This window comes from Cricetulus griseus, chromosome 3 (assembly GCF_003668045.3).
Source record: "Cricetulus griseus strain 17A/GY chromosome 3, alternate assembly CriGri-PICRH-1.0, whole genome shotgun sequence".
NCBI classification, from domain to species: Eukaryota; Metazoa; Chordata; class Mammalia; order Rodentia; family Cricetidae; genus Cricetulus; species Cricetulus griseus.
In genome coordinates, this window is record NC_048596.1 from 168053930 (window position 1) to 168073796 (window position 19867).

General features: G+C 48.9%; 2 protein-coding genes and 2 long non-coding RNA genes across 9 annotated transcripts in view; 3 read left to right on the forward strand and 1 right to left on the reverse strand.

The window, feature by feature from the left end:
* The window catches only part of LOC103159710, a 73843-nt gene extending 67216 nt beyond the window's left edge, over positions 1 to 6627 (reverse strand). Inside the window, exon 1 of one of the 2 annotated variants that reach the window (XR_003483388.2) lies at positions 6455 to 6627. This is a non-coding gene — a long non-coding RNA (uncharacterized LOC103159710). The remainder of the gene's footprint in view (positions 1 to 6454) is intronic. The other variant, XR_004769254.1, reaches the window with a different exon arrangement.
* Positions 6628 to 6778: 151 nt separating this feature from the next.
* Positions 6779 to 9161, forward strand: LOC118238499. Its single transcript, XM_035441677.1, has 3 exons — positions 6779 to 6794; positions 7137 to 7731; positions 8793 to 9161. The coding sequence occupies exons 1-3, from the start codon at positions 6779 to 6781 to the stop codon at positions 8884 to 8886; spliced, it is 705 nt and encodes a 234-aa protein (XP_035297568.1). The 3' UTR covers positions 8887 to 9161.
* A 170-nt stretch (positions 9162 to 9331) lies between these two features.
* Positions 9332 to 12990, forward strand: Irx5 (iroquois homeobox 5). The gene is made up of 3 exons (XM_027405595.2): positions 9332 to 9952; positions 11029 to 11434; positions 11586 to 12990. The coding sequence occupies exons 1-3, from the start codon at positions 9707 to 9709 to the stop codon at positions 12377 to 12379; spliced, it is 1446 nt and encodes a 481-aa protein (XP_027261396.1). The 5' UTR covers positions 9332 to 9706; the 3' UTR covers positions 12380 to 12990.
* A 1147-nt stretch (positions 12991 to 14137) lies between these two features.
* Positions 14138 to 19867, forward strand: part of LOC103159711 — a 30567-nt gene continuing 24837 nt past the window's right edge. For all 5 annotated transcript variants that reach the window (XR_003483393.2, XR_003483390.2, XR_003483391.2 and 2 more), the window contains exon 1: positions 14138 to 18659. This is a non-coding gene — a long non-coding RNA (uncharacterized LOC103159711). The remainder of the gene's footprint in view (positions 18660 to 19867) is intronic.

A 19867-nucleotide genomic window follows, 5' to 3' on the forward strand; every position in this document is an offset into this window, starting at 1 on the left:
CAAGCAACATCATGATTTTTGTGGGCTGCTTCTGAAAACTGCATTTTCCTAGCTAGCTGGGAGGAATGAAAAGCTTCTTACAACCAGCTAAAAAGAAAGTCTTTACCATGCCCCTTGAAAAAGCTCATTTTCACATTACTCAGGCTTCATTATGCTAAATCAATATTCGTTTAGTCACTGGGGTTATTGACATATTTTAAAATAAAAGTATACCCTTCAGCTACTGCACTCATTACAGGTAATTTGTCTTGTCAGAGAGCAGGGAATATTATCTTAGTCTTTCAGGGGCTGACAGCCCATGGAAATACCTCCCCATGGTTACAACTGTAAATAATTTTAAGGTAAAATATTGAAAAATCAATGACTGCTTCCTGCAATCTGTCACAAACAAATCAATCATAATCTGTACTGCCATCGAGTATGATTTGAAGGAGATGGGAGCAGATGTAATTCCTGGCTGGAGTCTCTCATTTCAAAATCACTTCACATAATGGTGTCATCATTTAAACACTTAACAGTCAGTGCAACGGCCGCTGTAACATCGAGTTGGACAAAACCACAAGGAGGAGGAGGAGAAAATGCCATCACTATTATGTTAACAAACATTTAATTTAAATGGTTGGTGCATTAGTAAATTTCCGCTGTGAACAGTTTTACCTGCCCTCTTCACAGCTTGAAATTAATCAAGGCTGCTTTCCCTTGTCCTGATGGGTGGGAAGTTAGCCTATGACTCCAACTGTACTCTCTAAAACACTGGTACTTTCAATTTCAGAAAAACCTTATAGACAACAAAATCTGGAATTAACAAATCCTGGAACACATGGGTTCCAGAAAACTCTACAATTCTATCACTGTAACAATGACAAAAAATAGTGTCATACATGTCAAGATCATACTCAATGACCTAAAAAAATTGGCAGAAAAGTCTTGGATGCCCAAATGTTGAATTTTACATTCTCCTTCTATTAATAAACACATTTCAACTTTGTAATGTTGTAGTAATCAGCTTGAAAACATGCTGTACTCTAAACACAAGCTGTACTGTCAATCGCTGTATTAAAAGCAAGAGTAATAACCCAACCATGCCAGGGGTGAAGCTGGTCACGGCCACAATTCTGAATTGTTGTGCCAATGTAAACTGCTTTCCAAATAAGCACATTGCTATCGGCATTTTCTGACTACACTGTAATGGTTCTCCGACTGACACCCTTCGACAAGACATGGGGAAAGGAATTTAAAACTAATATTTCTCCTGCTTCTCCAGGGCTCCCTCAAACATCACTTCACTTCCAGACTACCCAGAGTCTTTTCTGAAGGTCTGCAATTGTAAATGTGCTCTAGTATCTTTAATGGAAGAAATCAATTTGAGCTACCACATTTCTTACCATTTTCCAATTATATAATTAGACACCATGAAGCCTTTTACTACATATGGGTTAGGGGCTAGAAATTTGTGATGACAGGGAAAATGTTGCCTTTCTTAAAAAGAAAAACAAACAGATATAAATACTATTAAACAATTGAGGTCTGTGTCAACACTCCCAGTCAAAGTAATTGCTCTTCTGAATGGACTGATTTATAACTGAACCTTCTTGGTCAACATGGCAATACAGGGCCAGAAGACAGCATCTCTGGAAGATATAGCTGAAGCCCAATGCTGTTTTTCAGGAATCTTAGATTTCAATGCCAGCAGTAGTTCTGAAGACAAAATTGTACATGGGTAAATTATCAGAAATGCCATCCAGAATGTAGCAGAGTCTTCTATTTTGTGTGAGCTCCTGCAACAGCTGCAAAGCACACAGTAGCCAACCTAGAGGGGTGGGAAGGGAAAGCCTCGCCAGGGTTTCTGAAAGCCAATAGAGCTTGGGCTGGAACCAAGCAAAGAAACCATGGCCCGCTATCTCCAGCTGCTCTCTTCCTGGGGTCTCAGCATCCCAGGGCCAACCTGAAAGTCCTCACCTGTACTGGGCTGGGCTGGCGGTCAACCACCATGGAGACTACACCCCTAGGTAAATGCAACAAAGGAACAGGAGGTAAATGAGGACGGTTGGACAACAGGCTGAGCGCATGTCAATCCCAAACTGAAATGTCATCTGCTAGAGCTGTGCAGGACGCCATCGCAGATCTAATTCGCAGAAAGAAGCTATTTTAAGGGTGCTGAGTAGGCCAAAATGTTATTTCTCAGCTCTCTAAACACAGCCTTTGGTCCTGGGAGAAGCAGACTCGCAAAGTTAGCAGAGAAAAACAGGATGGTTCCCATAGCTCAAAATTAAACTGCTGTCTACTGGACAGACTTCTCATGTATGATAAAGGTTCAGGACTGCAGAGAAAAGTGCTCTTGACGATAGATAGTAGTAATACTATCACCTCCTTCCACGGGCAGTCAGGAATCCAATAGACACTGCAATTCTTAAAGAGAAAATGGCCACAGTTAGCTTCATCTCTCTTACCACTTCCTTCCTTCATGGAATTACAATTTAATTACTGATACCTCAATTGATTTTATTCATGGATGATGCATTTCTTAAAAAGCGCACTTTAGCTATTTCCACTAGAGAACATTTAGTACAACCTTCTCAATTAATCAGCCATAACATATTCCTCAAAAAAGGATGGCTCTTGATATTTTCAAGAATGCCCCCACTGTAAATATTTCATATAAGGTGAAGAGTTCTAATGTATTTGAATACCTTTAATGAAACTTGAATCCTAATAGTAAATCCAGTTCACAAGAGATATGAAACTTGATAAATCTGAATGATGGATACAGTCACTATTTATGCTTAGGAGAAAAAGAAAACAAACCTCAATCCTCTTACGTTTAAATTCAACAACTCTATCATGGTTTAAAAATAGAACAGATCCCTAAGCTTAAAGGTAAACAAAGAGGAATTCTATTTTTGCCTGCCTAACATTTTCTTTACATTTGTGCTGTGCTTCGAGCTTACTATAATGCTTTAGCCCTGAGTTTCTCTAGGTTCCACTCAGTACAGGGAACACAAGTCTATTACTCACAAACAATTAAACAGTATTTCATATTGCAGCAAGACTACGCTAATGCCCACAACAATTCACAGAGAAGCATTTGTTTTCCTAAATGCTATACTAACTAGACTGCTTTCAGTAAAATTATCTTATGGGGGGGTCAGCTACCAACTTTATTGATAATAAATGTTGTAATTCACTAAGCCCATTTCCTTGCTCTATTAGTTAAATAGCACAAATATTCTGCAAAGTAATTCTTTCTCAAAGCCTTTCTTCCCCTATACCCAGAGCCCCATTTTCAATAACAACGACAAGTTTTACATACAGTTTATACTTTCTATAATTAAGATCTTGATACCAAATGGCTGAAAATAGTGCTAAATTTATTCTTAAAAGAACAGGATCATAAAAATAATTCCAAAATGTGATTTGTTGCAACTCATTATTTCCTTTAAATAGTAATTTAATTTCTATTAAACATCACAACCTTGGTCTTGATTTTATTTGTAAAAACTTGTTTATAAATCTCACTATCCAATTATATAATTCAAATAAATTATGCAATGCAATTCCAAGACAAATAATAAATTATTCAGACATTCCACAAATCAACAATTTTTAAATTTACCAAATTCCTATTTAGTGCACTAATAGAATTTTAACAATCAAAGGTGGCATTTCCCCACCATTCACACTTTGCCCCTATTACTAACATGTATACTTTGGTGAAGCCACTTTGCTGCTATTTGGGAGCTTCACATATAGGCACACCCAAAGCATGCAGATAAGTCTCGGTATGTACAAGAACAAATTTCAGTCCATATGTGAAATAACCCCATACTTGGAAGTGAACTTATCTGAAATATCCAAATATATTATAGAAACATTGTACTTATCACCTGTACAGGAAATAGAAATGGTTCTGTGTAAAAGAACACAGAAACTCTAGCAATACTTTGGGGATATTAGATATAAATGTCTAATCCAATTTTCTCCAAGGTATCACTCCATATTATGGTAAATAAACAAATAAGAGCCGTATTAAGGTGTGGAATATCATTATCCTGAGAAAAGGCTGGAAAAATGGATTACACAAATGACAACTGCGGGAGAAAATTATATTCTCCTTTCCTGAACAAATGTTAAGTGCAACCTCACTAATAAAGACTTACACTCAAACTATGTTACAATATACTGGTTTTCAATTTTGAAGCATCTAAGTTGATTTGCAAGCTAAATTGTTGCTGAGGTATACTAGAGCTATGAAAGCACAGCCAATTTATACAGAAATAAGTCATCAGTATTGCACTTCAGAGGAGAGCTGTGAAAGCAAACTAGTCATTACGGAATAAGGAAAAAAAATCACCCCTAGGTTTTACATGATCACAGAGATGTGTCAGCTGCTGTTCTGTTACGAAAGACTATTCTCTACCAAAATGATGTTAGAAACAGAAGCTAATGCAATGTAGAAACTGAAGAGAAATATATGAAGACAGACATGCTGCCACTCAAAGCAGGTGGTGATGTTTTGGAATTAAAATGTTGTCCCAACTATGGCACTGTGCTCATAATCTATTTTAAACAACTCATTCAATTCACAAAGGATTACACGATTTCATTCATTTCCAACTCATTAACTAAAGAACATCTTAATTTTTCCTAGGAGTTCTAGAACAAATAAACATTCATAATTGTATTATTAATTAAAATGGATAATTCATCTGTATTAATATTCCATATCTTTTAATACAATATACATAATGTAAAAATAATACATTCATAACAGTATAAAGGATAGGAATTGTAGCTGCCAGAGAAAACATTTTGATGGAGGGGTCTGGAGCATAAAAAAAAGCAATTATCTCAAAATTATCGCTCTTGTTTCAGTTTCAGCAAACAAATCTAAGTAAGTCTTCCTTTGATTTTAGTTCCCCATGTAATTCTAACCAGCTAATTATCCTTGAAGTCAAGAATGAGGCATGACTCTACACCTGGCCTTTCCCATCATATGCCCACAGTCCCCTCCACTTTCATTTCCTTTTTCTACCCTGAGGTTTGGTATTGAAGGAAAGCACGGACACATCTTACACAAATGCTGATTGACAGCCAGCTTCCAGGAAATGTGGAGCTACAAAGAGGAGAGAACATTTTAATGTAGCTCTTATGTTAAGGGGTATGAGGTACAGGGTAAGCCAAGGGCAAGTGGCCACCAGCATCCCCCTTGTCATTGTTTGCACTTGGAGAGATTTCTAGTTAAGGACGGTGATACTATTTTAACGATTACCCAGATTATAAACTGGGTCCTAAACTAATACTTTATTATCATTGGTCACCAGTCAAAATATATAAGGTAGTATTTTGGAAGGAGTAAAGTTTCCCTCTATTTCTACAAATGAAAACGAGCTATTCCATAAACATTGTAGCAATGTACTTGATGGTATGAAAAGGGAATTGTTTTAGATCATCAAGGCACTTGGAGAGACTGTTTCCTTCTCCAAGTCTTAAAAGGCATACATTTCTCATCTATTTACCTTTTCTTTATGACCTGTTTCTTGCACACTAAACAACAGATTGGTTCTGACCACTAATGAATGTCTGCCTAACAATACAGCCCTCTATTTTATGTTTTGCTTTCAAAATTAGAAGCCATTATTCCACAAAGACAGAGTACAAAGAGCGCCGACACAAGGTATTGCCAAAAAGCCACAAGTAGTATTAAAACATGCCAGAACACTTAACATTAAGCTATCATTCCTCTCTAAAACTTCTGTTGCCAAACTGCTCACAAAATCTGGAAGCTCAAAGACAGGTTTCAAGAGCAATTAAATTCTCCAAAAGCAAAACTGTACAAAATTATGCCCTCTTCTTATGTCTCCATTTATAGACAACATTTTCTCTGGATCTTAATTAAGATAACGATGCACACCTGTGTCAACATTCTCCAGCAAGACAGCCTTATCAATCATAATCCTTTAAGTACACTCGAAAACAGCAAAGCGATATGACAGAAGCAATCTGTTGCCTTTTCTGATGCTGGTGTTGTGTCTCTGCCACAAGAAAGACGAGATCTTTAAAATCCAGCAGATCTACTTTTGTAAGTCTTTAAAGTTTTAGCTGTAAACAGATATTACACTAAATAAACAGTCGTCACCTCCTTTGCACTTGATAGAAACAATGACAACTCTACCTGTCCAAAACTTGAAGAGCAAGCGCCATGCCACATCTTGGCAGTACAGTCGTAGCTCTTATTTTAAAGCTCTATGTTTTAAGAGCTAGGCATAACTGGATCCGTGCAGGCATGACAAACCAATAAACCCTTGGCAAGTTTTAAAATGAAGCTTAACAAGGCTACATTAAAAAACAATCCGAATAACCTATCTCTAGTACAACATGTTTCGAAATATACGAATGCAGCAGCAAGGGGAAGAAAAAGTCTTGGTGACTTGGCATGAATTTAGATAGGTCCTACCTCTGCTGGTGGAAAAAGAGCTTCAGCAACAAGAGAGCCGGAACTACAGCTAACAAGTGAGCAAGTCCCCAAATAGAAAAGCTGATGAACGGAAAAGAAAAGGTGTGTGTGTGTGTGTGTGTGTGTGTGTGTGTGTGTGTAAAGAAAAGGTGTGTGTGTGTGTGTGTGTGTGTGTGTGTGTGTGTGTGTGTGTGTGTGTGTGTGTGTGTGTGTGTGTGTGTTGGGGGGTTGATCCTTCCCAGTATCAAGATAAAAAGTTAAAACCTTGTGTTTACCTAGCGAGAATATAAAACCTTTCTTATAAACAGGAAGAAAGGCCGCCAGATGCTCTGTGAATTCCGTCTGCCTGCTAATGATCAGCCTTAGCCTTCCCTCACTTATTAACACAATTCTGTATCTGACGCAGGCGGCTGAGGTCAGCCGAGCAGCAGAGCCATCAATGTGCAAATAAAGCAGAAAATAGAGACATCCTTAAGAAATGAGCCTTAAATTTGATGTAGAACGGAGGTGACAACCACGGAAACAGAACCATAAATTCTAAAGGCTCCAATATCTTGCAAGATTCTTTCTAGTCCTTCACACCAAAAAGAAGACAGTAGTAGAAAAAAACAGGGTGGGGAGCAAGTTGGGGAGGGGGAACAGAAACAGCGAAGCCGCCCAAGTGGCAGGATTATGTAATGAGGATGTCTGCGTGACAGACTCGGGCTCTCGGTGGCACAAACCTCCTTGGCTCGCTTTCAGAAGTCGTCGTCCTGGACGAGAGCCGAAACACTGATTCAGGGGGACACGCGTGGGCCCGGGGGACACGCTCACGCGTGCCTTCCTGCACGCGGACTGAAGCACCCGCCTGGCGGGTCTCACGCTCTGGCGGCCCACGCGTGGGGCCCGGCCGTGTCCAAGACACCCGCTTGGTGCGCCGCTCTGCGCGGGCCGCGGACGCTCCCTCGTGGCAGGCCGCTCCGACCGTTAGCTGGGCTGAGCGGGCGGAGCCGGGGGCGGTGCGGTTGCAGGAGGCGGGGACCCTCGCGTCGGGGCGGAGACGCTCCCTGCAGACACCCGAACCTACCCGGAACCCGGAACGGTCAGCCCGAGAGGCAGCCTCAGGCCGTCGCGCGCTCCCCGGGGCTCCGGCCCGGCGCGCCGCTCCGCCTGGCTCACAGCCGCCCGCCTCAGCGGCGGACGGCTTCTGGTCTCCATGACAATACGCAGCCGAAGCCACGCCCAGCCACGCCCCCTCAGCGCTGGGACTCCGAAGGAAGCGGCTGCATCATCCAGAGGTGGGGCTAGTGGAGGCCGGCGCCCAATCAGAGACGAGGGCTGTGTAAGGGACCGGTGGGGTGGGCCGAGAGGTTCTCGGAGAATGTAGTCCGCAGGGGTCCAACCTCTTGGGGGCGGAACCTGTAGCTGGACTGCCAGGCAAGGGGCAGCCTGCGCGCGTGCGTGAAAGCGCGCCGCGGAGCTGGTCCCAATGTGGTCAGGGTGGGGTTAGTGTGTGCGGTGGCCCCAGCTCAGTAAATTGTGCGTCCCGAGGGTCAAAATTATTGAGCGAAACTTTGTGCATAGTTATGCTCCAGCCTGCGCGTTGCTGGATTGTGAAAGGCCACAAAATGCTTGGGTTGTGCGCTATGCCGGCCGCGGTCCTGGTTCACCAGCGCCCCTGTCTGTCCCTGAGCTCCAGTGCGTCTGTAATTTGCGGCGGTGGGAGGTAGAGACCAGGGGTGAGGGTCTGTTTTGCCTTCTCACTGTATTGCCCTGTGGTGGTGATGTTGCGGGGGAGCGGGGTGGGGGGGATCTGTCTGTGATTCATTGGTGAGTGTTTGCCCGGCCAGGGCCTCGCTAAACAAACAGCGGTTGGGTTAGACACTGTTCTGCCCAGTGTTTGCAGTGCAACGGGGGCGGGTGCGAGCGAGAGGGAAGGAGACTTAGTGGAACAAAAGGGAAGAGATCCCACACCCTCGGTCACCACAAACCTGGCGGGGCGAACTGCCCATAGCCAGCCATGAGAAGCAAGCAACGCTGCATGGGGTGGCAATGTGGCTGAGAGCGACCTGGGGGACCTACTCGGGTGTAACTGCTTCTCCGCCGCGTACTTCTTGCTCACTGCCTTCCTTGGTCCAAAGAAAAGCCACACCCCCACCCAGAGTCCCCAAGTCTCCTCACTAGCCTCCTCTAGCCTTCTGGCAGGGGTTGGTGGAAGGAAGGCCCAGCCAGGGTCCTTCAGCCTAGGCCTGGCTCTCGCCCACCTGCTGCTGCGGCTGGCAAAGAGAGGCGGTCATCTCGGCCTCTGTGTGCCCTGGGCGCGGACATCCATTGGCTCTTTCTGGGACCTAAATTCCAGGTCTCCGGCTCAACCTAGAGACCTTCGGCTGGAGGGAGAAGCCGCTGTGGAGCAAGTGACGAACCACCTCCGAGGCCAGTTTTCCGGAGAATAAGACGTCCGCCAACTTCGCTATTTGCACTGGCGAGAAGGGCGCTGAGCGTTCACCCAAGCGCAGCCCGGTGTCTCTTTCTTTCCCTTTGTGTTTCCGAGCGGCCCGACACACGACAGAGGCCGGTCGTGCGTCGAGATTGCCGCTCCGCCCAGAGTTAGCAGAGGAGAGCAAAGTTGGAAGCGATCGGCGCGCTTGGGATGTGATTGTCATCCTGGGGCCGGCGCTCGAGAGTCTGAGAAAGAGAGGAGAGGAAGAGTCAGGGAGGGAGGAGGGGGAGGTCGGGCAGAGGAGGAGAGGGGGGCGGCGGAGGAGAGGCGGGCGCTAGGGAGGGGCGAGGGGAGCGCCAGTGAGCGGGAGAGGAGCCGGGGAGGAACAGGGAGAGGGCGAGGCGCGCCTGGCGGCCGGGTTGGCTGCGGCCGCCCAGAGGCTCCTGCCAGTCCCCCCACCGACTACACCCCGGGAAGGAGGAGCTTCGCGCGCGCACAAGGCGTCAGAATCCTCAATTTCCAACTTAGCATCTTGGCAGGACCTTTGCAAAGCCAAAAGCAGAGCCCCCCGGTGCAAAGAGCGAGGGGGGGTGGGGGGAGAGAAAGCCTAGCCCGGGCAAGCGGGGCGCGCAGAGGTGCGGGCGCGGCGGTCGCAGCCGGAGGCGCGCGGGAAGCCAACCAGGAGGCGCCGCGGGCCGGAGCCCGGGAGCAGGGGCTCGAAGAGCTGCGGCCCGGGGCAACCAGAGGCCAGGTGCCCGCTCGCTCGCCCTCGCAGGGCGCCGCCCGGCTCGCTGGCCGCCGCGGCGCGGCGCGCCCCATGCCCGTGTGTGGCCATGTCCTACCCGCAGGGCTACTTGTACCAGCCGTCCGCCTCGCTGGCGCTCTACTCGTGCCCCGCATATAGCACCAGCGTCATTTCGGGGCCCCGCACGGATGAGCTCGGTCGCTCGTCTTCGGGCTCCGCATTCTCGCCCTACGCTGGCTCCACTGCCTTCACCGCTCCGTCTCCGGGCTACAACTCGCACCTCCAGTACGGCGCTGACCCCGCGGCTGCAGCCGCCGCCGCCTTCTCGTACGTGGTGAGTGAGCTGGATCCGCGGCGGGAGGGCGGGCAGCCGGGACCAGGCCTGCAGACCGTGGCTGGCTGCGGGGGACACGGGCCTAGGCGCCACCTCGTCCGCCCAGCTTCGCGGCCCTTGCAAACTTGAGCGATTGTCTTGCTCGCCTTCGCCCAAGCCTCAGGCTCCGGAGTAGCTCCCTCAAGAGCCACCACGTCTCCCGGCGATTGCTTAGCTAAAGAAGGGAAGGGTTTGGGGAGGGGTTGGGGGTGACTATTAAAGAACAACATTTGGCTCAAAGCTCTGGGCCAACCTGCATTTTTTTTTTTACGTTTTTTTCTTTTTGTTTTGCTATTTTAGAAAAGTAGTTCAAAAGAAGCAAAGCCGAATTCTGAACAGCGGTAGCGAGCAAAATCTATGTAAATGTGTTTGGCCTCGCCTTTAATTAATCCTCCAAAATGTTGCAAATCCATAATCCTATCTTCGCAATCCGATTTGAAAGTATTAAATTCTGAAACGTCCAGCGAGCTGCGGTGTATCCGGGTTTTTTCGGCCGGGTGTGCTTTCTGGAAAAGCGCAACCGCTTCGGTTAGGGATAGTATTTTTGGACCGTCGGTGTGCAGGCTAAAGCTCAGCTTGTCCTTAGAGTTTCTCCGAGGATTAAAGAAAGAGCCCGACGTCCCTTATTGCACCCAACAAGCGACCGCCCTGGCGTAGAGCTCTGAGTCGCTGCCGAGGTTGCTCAGGCCTCTAAGTGAACCGTGGGCCCTGCTGCAGAGGCCAGATCTGAGCCCCGGGTTTCTCAGTAGATGAGGGCCTTCAAGGTGGTGTGCCAAGCCCTGAACAGCCTCAGGGGTCCTGAAGGACCAGATTTAGAAATTGGGGGACCCACTGCCTTCTGAGGAGGGGGAGGGGTCACTTGTGTTTGAATTAACCAGCTCGGTCTGCCTCAGGGGAAGCTTGAGTGAGGGCCGCGCTGACATGCAGACCCAGGGACAGAGGAAAAGTAGGTTTCAGCCTTAGGTGGCAGTGAAGCCCACACCCCAACCACCACCACCACTCACTTAATCTCTGCCTACTCCCCCCCCCCCCCGCAGGGCTCTCCCTACGACCACACTCCCGGTATGGCAGGTTCCTTGGGGTATCACCCTTACGCGGCGCCTCTGGGCTCCTACCCTTACGGGGACCCCGCGTACCGGAAGAACGCCACTCGGGACGCCACAGCCACGCTCAAGGCCTGGCTCAACGAGCACCGCAAGAACCCGTACCCCACCAAGGGCGAGAAGATCATGCTGGCCATCATCACCAAGATGACCCTCACCCAGGTGTCCACCTGGTTCGCCAACGCTCGACGGCGCCTCAAGAAAGAGAACAAGATGACATGGACGCCACGGAACCGCAGCGAGGACGAGGAGGAGGAGGAGAACATCGATCTGGAGAAGAATGACGAGGACGAGCCACAGAAACCCGAGGACAAGGGCGACCTCGAGGGCCCCGAAGCAGGTTGGTGGATACGGGAAAGGGTGTGTTGAGTGGGACTTTAAAGGCAAAGGGGGCCTGGAGGGGGCGCGCACGGGTCCCTGCCTCTGCTGGCAGGAACCGGGGCCCCGCCGCGTGGCCTCCACGCCTCTGACAGCCTGGGTTTCTCCCACAGGAGGAGCAGAACAGAAGGCGACTGCGGGCTGCGAACGGCTGCAGGGGCCACCCAGTCCCGCCGGCAAAGAGACCGAAGGCAGCCTCAGCGACTCGGATTTTAAGGAGTCGCCCACTGAGGTCCGCCACGAAGAGCTGCCCAGGCCCCCGCGCGCAGGCGGGCCGTCCCCAAATGGGCCCGCAAACGCGCGTCTGGCGGAGGATGCGGGTCCTCACTACCCCGCGGTCGCGCCAGCACCTGGCCCGCACCCATCGGCTGGAGAGATACCCCCCGGCTCTGGCGGGCCCTCAGTCATCCACTCGCCACCGCCACCTCCTCCGCCGCCTCCGGCCGTGCTCGCCAAGCCCAAACTGTGGTCTCTGGCAGAGATAGCCACTTCCTCGGACAAGGTCAAGGACGGGAGCGAGGGCTCTCCGTGCCCACCGTGCCCAGGGCCCGTGGGCGGGCAAACCCTTGGTGGCAGCCGCGCGTCTCCGGCCCCAGCCCCTGCACGCTCGCCCTCGGCGCAGTGTCCCTTTCCTGGCGGGACCGTGCTGTCCCGGCCTCTCTACTACACCGCGCCCTTCTATCCTGGCTACACGAACTATGGCTCCTTCGGACACCTTCACGGCCACCCAGGGCCAGGGCCAGGACCCACAGCGGGTCCTGGCTCTCATTTCAATGGATTAAACCAGACGGTGTTGAATCGAGCAGACGTTTTGGCTAAAGACCCGAAAATGTTGCGGAGCCAGTCTCAGCTAGACCTGTGCAAAGACACTCCCTATGAATTGAAGAAAGGTATGTCCGACATTTAACTCGGGTGCGGTACTCCCGGACTTTGCTAATTTATTAAAACCATGGCCTTGGCAGTTATTTTTCCATCACCAAGAGAGAGAAAGAGAAAAAAAAAAAAAAACTACCCCTCTTATTCAGAAGTTTATAGTTTATGGAGGTGGATGACATAAAAATGTATACATCTCCACACTCGAAAAAATGGTTTTAGCCAACTGAAAAGAAAAAAAAAACTTAAGATTTGTATTAAATCTTATTCTGTATATTTAATGTAGCATTTTGTATTTAAATTGATAATTCAGTATCTTTGAAGTAAATTATGAGATCAAGACACCTGTACAGGCATTTAATGTTTTTTGTAATATAAATATATACATTTGTGTTCCCCCAAACTGTTTCATAGTTTAAAAATACAAGTTTAATTTAATTTTTTACACCTATTGATTTTTCTGGGTATGAGCTAAAGTATTATTACAGAAAGGAAACAGGTTATACTCTTAGATTTAAAAAGTAAAAGAAACTGCAGTGGTCTTTGTAAAATGCAAAATATTTAATTAAAGGAGATTTTAACATAATCAGAGCCACTCATTACTTCTCAGAAGCTTCAATAAATTGTCAATTGCCTTGGTCAAAAGGTGCAACTGTAACTTTTTTCAAAGTGGGGAGTGAAAGGTGCTGTCCACAGATACTCAGTGTGCCTGGGGAAACCGTGATTAGGCCACTAACCCGGGGGAAGCTGCTCAGTCTGGGAATGCAGATTTGAATCTCTGTAGAGGGCTGCTTGAGGGGGAGATTGGACCCTGGAGGAGCGAGAAGAGAGAGACCCAAGTGTGTGCCAGAAGGGAGAAAAGATGGCAAACCAAGGCAGAGGCACGCACCACCCGAGAGCCATCGCTTAACCTAATTACTTCCAATCAGTGTCGTGTTTTATGCAAAGCAATCAGCTGGTGAACTTTGCTAATGAGTTCGATTTTATGCCGGATTTAGCCCTTATTACTATTTCAAAGGTGCTGTTGGCTAATGCGGGCAAGGAGCGTTAGGGGGATGCCAAATGGGAAGGCTTCCCCAAGTCACAGTCTCCTCTACCCCTTCAAAATTGGGCATTGAGCTCTTCTTTGGATTTGATTAAATCAGTGACTGTTCCATCCGCGCCCGTGAGGGTGGCCTGCGGCCTTGTGGATGCAGGCGCAGCCTACCAACAGGGACCACAAACCCGCAACTCGACGGTTCCCCCCTTTCACAGGTAGGTGTCACACTTGTCCTGAATTTCGAGCCTGCATTTTGCAGACTCTGAGATGGGAGCGTATGCCCAAGAGGGGTGGGAGGTGGAGGGAGCATCATAGTCACCAGCGGCAAGGAACACAGCCCCCAAAGGGAATCGGAGGCCCCTCCCCCCACGGGCTCCCTTTTGGATAAGTGGCTTCAAAAGCTCTAGGCCATTTGCGTAGATAAAGAGGCCATTGTGGACTTGATGAGGCTTGTCATCGCTTTAGCACTTTTCCCAGCTCAGATTGCTACAAAAGTGTTTTTGAGGGTTTATTTTTCTCGTTTTAGTCCGCTTTATTTCAGCTCAGTGAAAACTTGGGATTCATCTCGGTACCAAATGATCAAGGGACAGCACCCAGAGCCACCACCCACCAATCCCGGGGTTCGGGTTTGGTTATCCTGTTCGATTCTCCATTTTGCACCTGAGATGTGGAATCGCCAACCCTTTTAATTCATGGGAAATTTTCTGTGGCATTGGGGGTTGGGGGTTGGGGGTTGGGGGTTGGGGTGCGGTACAACAAAAACATACCCCAGCGAAGGGAATTAATTTGACTGCGTGTAGGGACAGAACGTGTTTGCACACAACGGTGGATAATTAGGCTAAAACAGAATGTACATATTTGCATTTCTCCTCCATTACTTTTGCCCTACTCGGGTTTTAAAGCACACCCCAAACTTTCACCCTGTTGTAGTTTTACTTTTTTTTTTTTTTTTTTTTTTTTTTTTTTTTAACCTGCAACAGGACTCATTTGGCTTATCGGAATTGAAACAAGTTTGAAAGCTGCGTTAGCCAGAGGCTTTAAGGAACAGTGATGAAAAAAAAATAGGAATTTACATTAGAAAATTCTCACAGGGAAAATGGTTATAAAGCTACTAGTGTGAACGATTAAACATACATGAAACGATCGTATTTTATTTTGTCCCTTTAATTATAAATGATTTTTTAAACAATTGCATTCCAGAGATGACTTGCCCTGCCCCCTCCCCTTCACGCCCCCTCTCCCAGCACAGTTCACAATCGACTCCCCTCACCCCCCAATGCTTATGCAACCCCAGGAGTCATCTTCTTTTCTGAAAAGTCTGAAGAATAGGCAGTTCGCTTTTCTTAAGGGAAAGTTTAAAGACCACGTCAGCGCGGCGGGGTTTTGGAAGCACTGGTCTTAAACTCTGCCCACGATTTTTAAAAGAAAATTACAAGCTCCCTTGTGTTCTTGGGAATATGCAAATGACGTGGCGCGTCCTCCCTGTTCCGCAGCGCGGAGGCTGAGTCTCCAGCCGCATACCCGTCGGGCTGCCTGGGAACGGGAACCGCGCCGCCCGCCGCGGAGCGCGCGCCCTTTCTCCGCACCCAGGGGCTTCAGGCGCAGGCTCAGGACTGGGCAGTGCAGGCACCCGGCCTGGCCAGCTGTTGCCCGAGTCGCTGTGCCCTGCATCTCTCCTGAGCTTGACGTCTGCAGTCTGTGGTTTTCTTTGCGTACTTCAACTACCGCACACACTCCTGTGGAAGCGCAGGGTTTTCTTTCTTTCGGTGGTCAGCTGTTTTTCTGGTTTCTAAAGATTTGTTAATTTGGAGGTAGCCTGCTGGAGTTGGGACATGTAGAAAATAACACCTGCGTTTAATCCTAGTAGCTGTGTGTTCCATGACCCTGAACCTCCATTTTGACTCCTCTGGAGCGGTCCAGGAGGCAATGCATCTTAGAGGTGTGGGCACGAGGTGCTTCTAGTCAGTGCTGGGGTCAGGATTTGTTTGCAGGCTTGGATCTGGACACGAAAAATGCGAGACAGTGCCTAAAAAACGCCCCTAAAATGCCTTAGAGCTGAGCTGAGGTGGTGTCAATCACCTGCGCCTGGCTAGGCCAGTTTTGGACCCCACCCCCGGAAAGAAAAACAAACAAAAAACAAAAAACCTTAATTTAGCACTTAGGGACTGAAAGGAGCCTAATCTCTAGCGGCTCTTGGGACTACTTTTGGGGTCTCTGCAGTCAGTCTCCTGAGGCAGGTTTCCTTCCCCTATCCCTTTGTGCAGGCCAAATCAGTTTAAACGATTTAGTAGTCAAAGAAGAAATATCCTGGTGAAATCTCGAGGGCGAATGCCAGGGCCTTGAGAAATGGCAAAGAGGGTCCTTCTCCCAGAAGTGATGTATCAGGACCTGGAAAAAGTGGTTCACAGTCCGAGTGAAGAGCCTGTGCCTGTGCGAGGCCTTTGACGTTGTGAACACCTTCGGACCACTCATTGACATTTACTATCCAAATCTTGGGGCCCAAAGGAACTCAGGGAAGGAGGGTCATGCGTGTGGCTTGGGCCCAAGCCAGGCCTTCCAGCTCACCTGTTCCCTACAAGTAACATGCTACTCTGGTGAAAGCTCGGGGCAGGTCAATTCAAAGCGCCCAAAGTGAAAGGAACAGAATTGAACTCTCAAGATGAGCCCGGGGCTTGCAGGTTAGGAAGGGCGCCGCCTACTGGTCCCCGGAGCCACCGGGTTCGCAGTGAGGAGCTGGGCCAAAACTGGCCAGGCCCGCATTCACTGCCCTGCCCTGGCTCTGCACTTCAACTGGGCGACCTCAAGCTGCTTCCAACTTGCCTAGGTCCTGGACTCTATGACCTAGTAAGCCCTGGGAAGTTGGGTAGCAGGCCCTGATTAAATCAGTTTTAACTATACAGATGCATGTCCTAGCTAACTCACTGTTTCAAAAGTCAGACAGCAGGCAATTGAGAGGTGTAGGCACCCAAGTAGCCTGCAGGTCTAGGCTTAAGCAGACTGCATGTGGGGGATTTAGCGAGAGTATGATCGTGGTCCACTCCGTTTCCCGTGTACCCTGTTTCTGCTTCTGTTGGTCCTTCCACGCTCGTGCGCCAGGAACCCCACAAAATCTTGTTTAATTTGTGGTTTGCCATTTCCGGAGGAACATACCAGGCCACTAACCCAGCAACACCGTTTTGGCTCGTGTGTGGACATTACAAAATAAAGGAAGGATTATTTCCCCTTCACTTTGCTTCGAACCCTCTCATTTCAACAGTACCTTTAATGGCGTTGGAGTGGCAAAGCTCGCAGTGCTCACCTCGGCTAGCAAGTAAGGCACAGAAGTGCCATAGGGTGGTTGAGGAGGAGGGTAGGGTGTGTCCTTGGATTGGCTCTGAGCGTTCCTTGCCTCTCGGCGGCCATCGAACTGGACAGAAATCAGACCCGAATGGGACCTTGCCGTCCACTTTCTTCGCTAGCCAAAGCTTTGGCAATGTTCCTAGGCCCAACCTGCACGTCTGCCTCTGTGGCCAGGTTAGACCCTCTCTCCTTTTCGTTTTCCCTACAAATACAAACCTGAGCCACTGACAGTGGGTAGATTGGGCCTAACAAGAGAACGCCCCCGGGGCAGGTCTGAAACTCTGCTCGGCCTGCCCCACGGGGCTGCTCCGGGTCTTCTGCCTCTCTTGGGCTCCAGTCCCCAACCCTGGGTTCCCCAAGGCTGTTCGCCCGGCAGCGCTGGCTTCTGACTCCGGAACGAGTCCCGCGCGCCCAGACGTCACTTTCCCAGTGAAACCTGCTTTTATTTGCTCCGAGCAAACCCCAGGCTCTCAGCGCTCCCGCCTGATGGATGCAAATGTAAATGTGCACTTATTTAATTGGATCAGGCCCCAAGATAAAAGAGATAAACGGCTCCCCGTTTGCTAACTTATTTTCCGAGGCATGCAGCGCCGCGTGGAGGGGAAGCTAATGAAGGAGCTGCGCATTGCTCGGCTCTGCAGCTCTTCGCAGCGGTGGTGCACAGACAGGCCCGCACCGCGAGGCCTGCGCCACCTCATCGCACTCCTTTTCGCATGCCCTCAAAGCCTGGTGGTGTTCCCCCTGGAACCCTCTGTGCGGCCTGGCTGGGAAGATGGGAAGGCCAGGAGGTGTTGTCTCTTTTGCAAATACTGGCTCCTCGTCGTTCCTCACCTCGACTTGTCCCCCTCTGCCTTCTTGCCTAACCCTGGTGTTTGGGTCACAGCAGCTAAGTGCATTAGATAGAAACTCCTTTATTCCCCAGTCATCCCTTCCACCTTAGGTGGATGCGGGTGAGTGGAGAGTGGACCTCCTCTCCTGTCTTCAGTCAGGTGAAGCGGTCCTCAACATGAAAGGACCCCTTTTCTGTCCCTACAGGGCCTTCTTTTGGAGCCTGAATTTGCTTTCAGAATCGCCTGGAATCCCTGGACCCCCCCCCCCCAATACTCTATGCATTCAATACACGACACAATAATTTCAAAGTGTCTCGGAGTCCGGACAACTAACTATTCTGAAGGAAAGAATTGCCTGACTCTTCCCTCCTTGAGACAGCAGTTTAGACCTCCAGAGCCAGTGGATCCGCTTGTGCGTCTCAAATTGGGCTTCCGGTTTCTTGGAAAAGTTTCTCTTCTGTTCAGAAAGATGAAGGTTGATGAGAGTGAGTGTAAAGGAGAGGAGAGGGGCTCTCTGGTCAGGGACGCTCTCCCAGTTAGACCCAGCTTCCAGAATCTGGTCTGGACTGGAAATCTGTTCTTCGAGGGGTTGGACTGGGCAGCACCGATGTCGCTAACATGCTGGGTCCCAACGAGCTGATGGATGGGCTTGTCAGGAAAGCTGTGTGCGCGGAGCATTTACCTCGCTAAACTGAAATTACTGTCTTTTCAGGGGCTAATTTGTGTAACTCCCATGGAGGGGCCTGGAGGGGGTTTGATGAGGCATAAAATGATGATTAATGAATTTATTGGCCGCTGTTCATCAAACAAGGGCTCAAGAGCTTCCATATACATCCGGAGCCTGGCTGCGGCGCTCAACCCAGCTGGGATTCAGCCTCCGGGTTCCAGCGCCTACAAGGGTTTTCCCACGTGTCCGGCTTTGGATACATTTCTTTGCTTTCGTCCAGGATGCTTCCTGTGGGCGGTCCTGGACCCCAGATTCAGAAGTGAGAATGGAATCCGGAGGTTCTGGAAGAGGAGAGCGGGTTCTAGCTGCCCTCCATCGCCCCCTGCGGGCAAGAGGCTCAAGCCTGGGACAGGGCTGGGCCTGGTGCAGTAGGACACAGGTAGGCAGAAGCCTCGGGACTCCATAGTGACTGTGGAGCCTGAGATAACATTGAGCCGTGAGCATGAGCTGTGTTCCGGATATAGCATAGCTACCGGGTGGCTGCTTCGACAAGGATGGCTCAGAGCTGTCTTCTTAAGTGCTCCTGGGCAGTTTCAATAACCAGTCTGAATCCGATGTTTTCAGCTGTGAAAAGGGATTGAAACACCCCCCGGGGAGGAGTACAGTGCGTAGCACACGGTGCCCTTCAGTATAGCTATTAAGGTATGCTCTCTTAGACTTAGGTTCCCTGCAGAATCTAGCTCAGGCCTGGGATGAGGGCAGAGGAGGGAGAGAGGCAGGATCCTGCCAGCATGGCTGCTCCTCTTTGGCACTCCTCTCCACTTCCCCTAGCCAATAGCACCCACCGGCAGGCTCTTGAAAGGAAAATTTGGAGGAGCCTAGAAAGGCAGTCAGACTCACCAGTGATCGGTTGGTCTGACCAGAGAAAACCAACAGAAACTGCCCATGTCTCCTTCGTCACTGCCTCCCTCTGGCCACCCCCAGGCTGTTTTGGGAACTCCCTGCATCCTTGACCAGGCAGTACTTCATCTATAGGCACCTGCATTTTGGAATATAGCTACAAGAACCTTTGGGCTACTCCCTTTGGTCTCAAACAAGAATCTGCAGCCTCTAAGGCTTCTAAGTTTATCTCAGATTCTTTTCTCAGAATTCAATGCCTTCACCACCTTCTTTGTGCCCATTCATACTGTCTGCCCCAGACTCCCAAACAACTCCACCCTTGCTTCCAAAACATCCACCATCTTGGAAGAGAAGACCTTGGCATTGAGCCCTCCAGGGTGTTCTTATTGTGCTTCAACTCTTATGTCCTTCCTGTGTCTACTACTAACTGAGTATCTTTTGGGCTAAAGATGCAGTATGAGCAAAACAAAGCTCTACCCTCCTTTCACTTTTACTCCAGAGGGCCAGACATTAGCTCAACTAGTGAGCCTCAACGACTTCACACAGTATCTGTGTGATGAGAGCTACAGGGCAACTGAAGAGGGTACAGAACAGTTTTGTTTTTGTTTTTTTTTTTTCTTTTGTGAGGGAGCCCAGTAAGCGCCTTTGGAGGTGGTAATGTGACAAGAAACCTGAAGGATGATGGGAAGCCTGCCAAGCAGAAACTTGGGGAAAGAAGAGTTCTAAGCACAAAGAATAGAAAATATA

Excerpts from the sequence above, each read along its gene's own strand:
- LOC118238499 (XM_035441677.1), top strand. Across the intron at positions 7,732-8,792 it reads AGCGGCTGCATCATCCAGAG|GTCTCCGGCTCAACCTAGAG; the intron begins GTGGGGCTAGTG and ends CCTAAATTCCAG.
- Irx5 (XM_027405595.2), top strand. The coding sequence starts at position 9,707 with ATGTCCTACCCGCAGGGCTACTTGTACCAGCCGTCCGCCTCGCTGGCG. Across the intron at positions 9,953-11,028 it reads CCGCCGCCTTCTCGTACGTG|GGCTCTCCCTACGACCACAC; the intron begins GTGAGTGAGCTG and ends CCCCCCCCGCAG. Across the intron at positions 11,435-11,585 it reads CCTCGAGGGCCCCGAAGCAG|GAGGAGCAGAACAGAAGGCG; the intron begins GTTGGTGGATAC and ends TTTCTCCCACAG.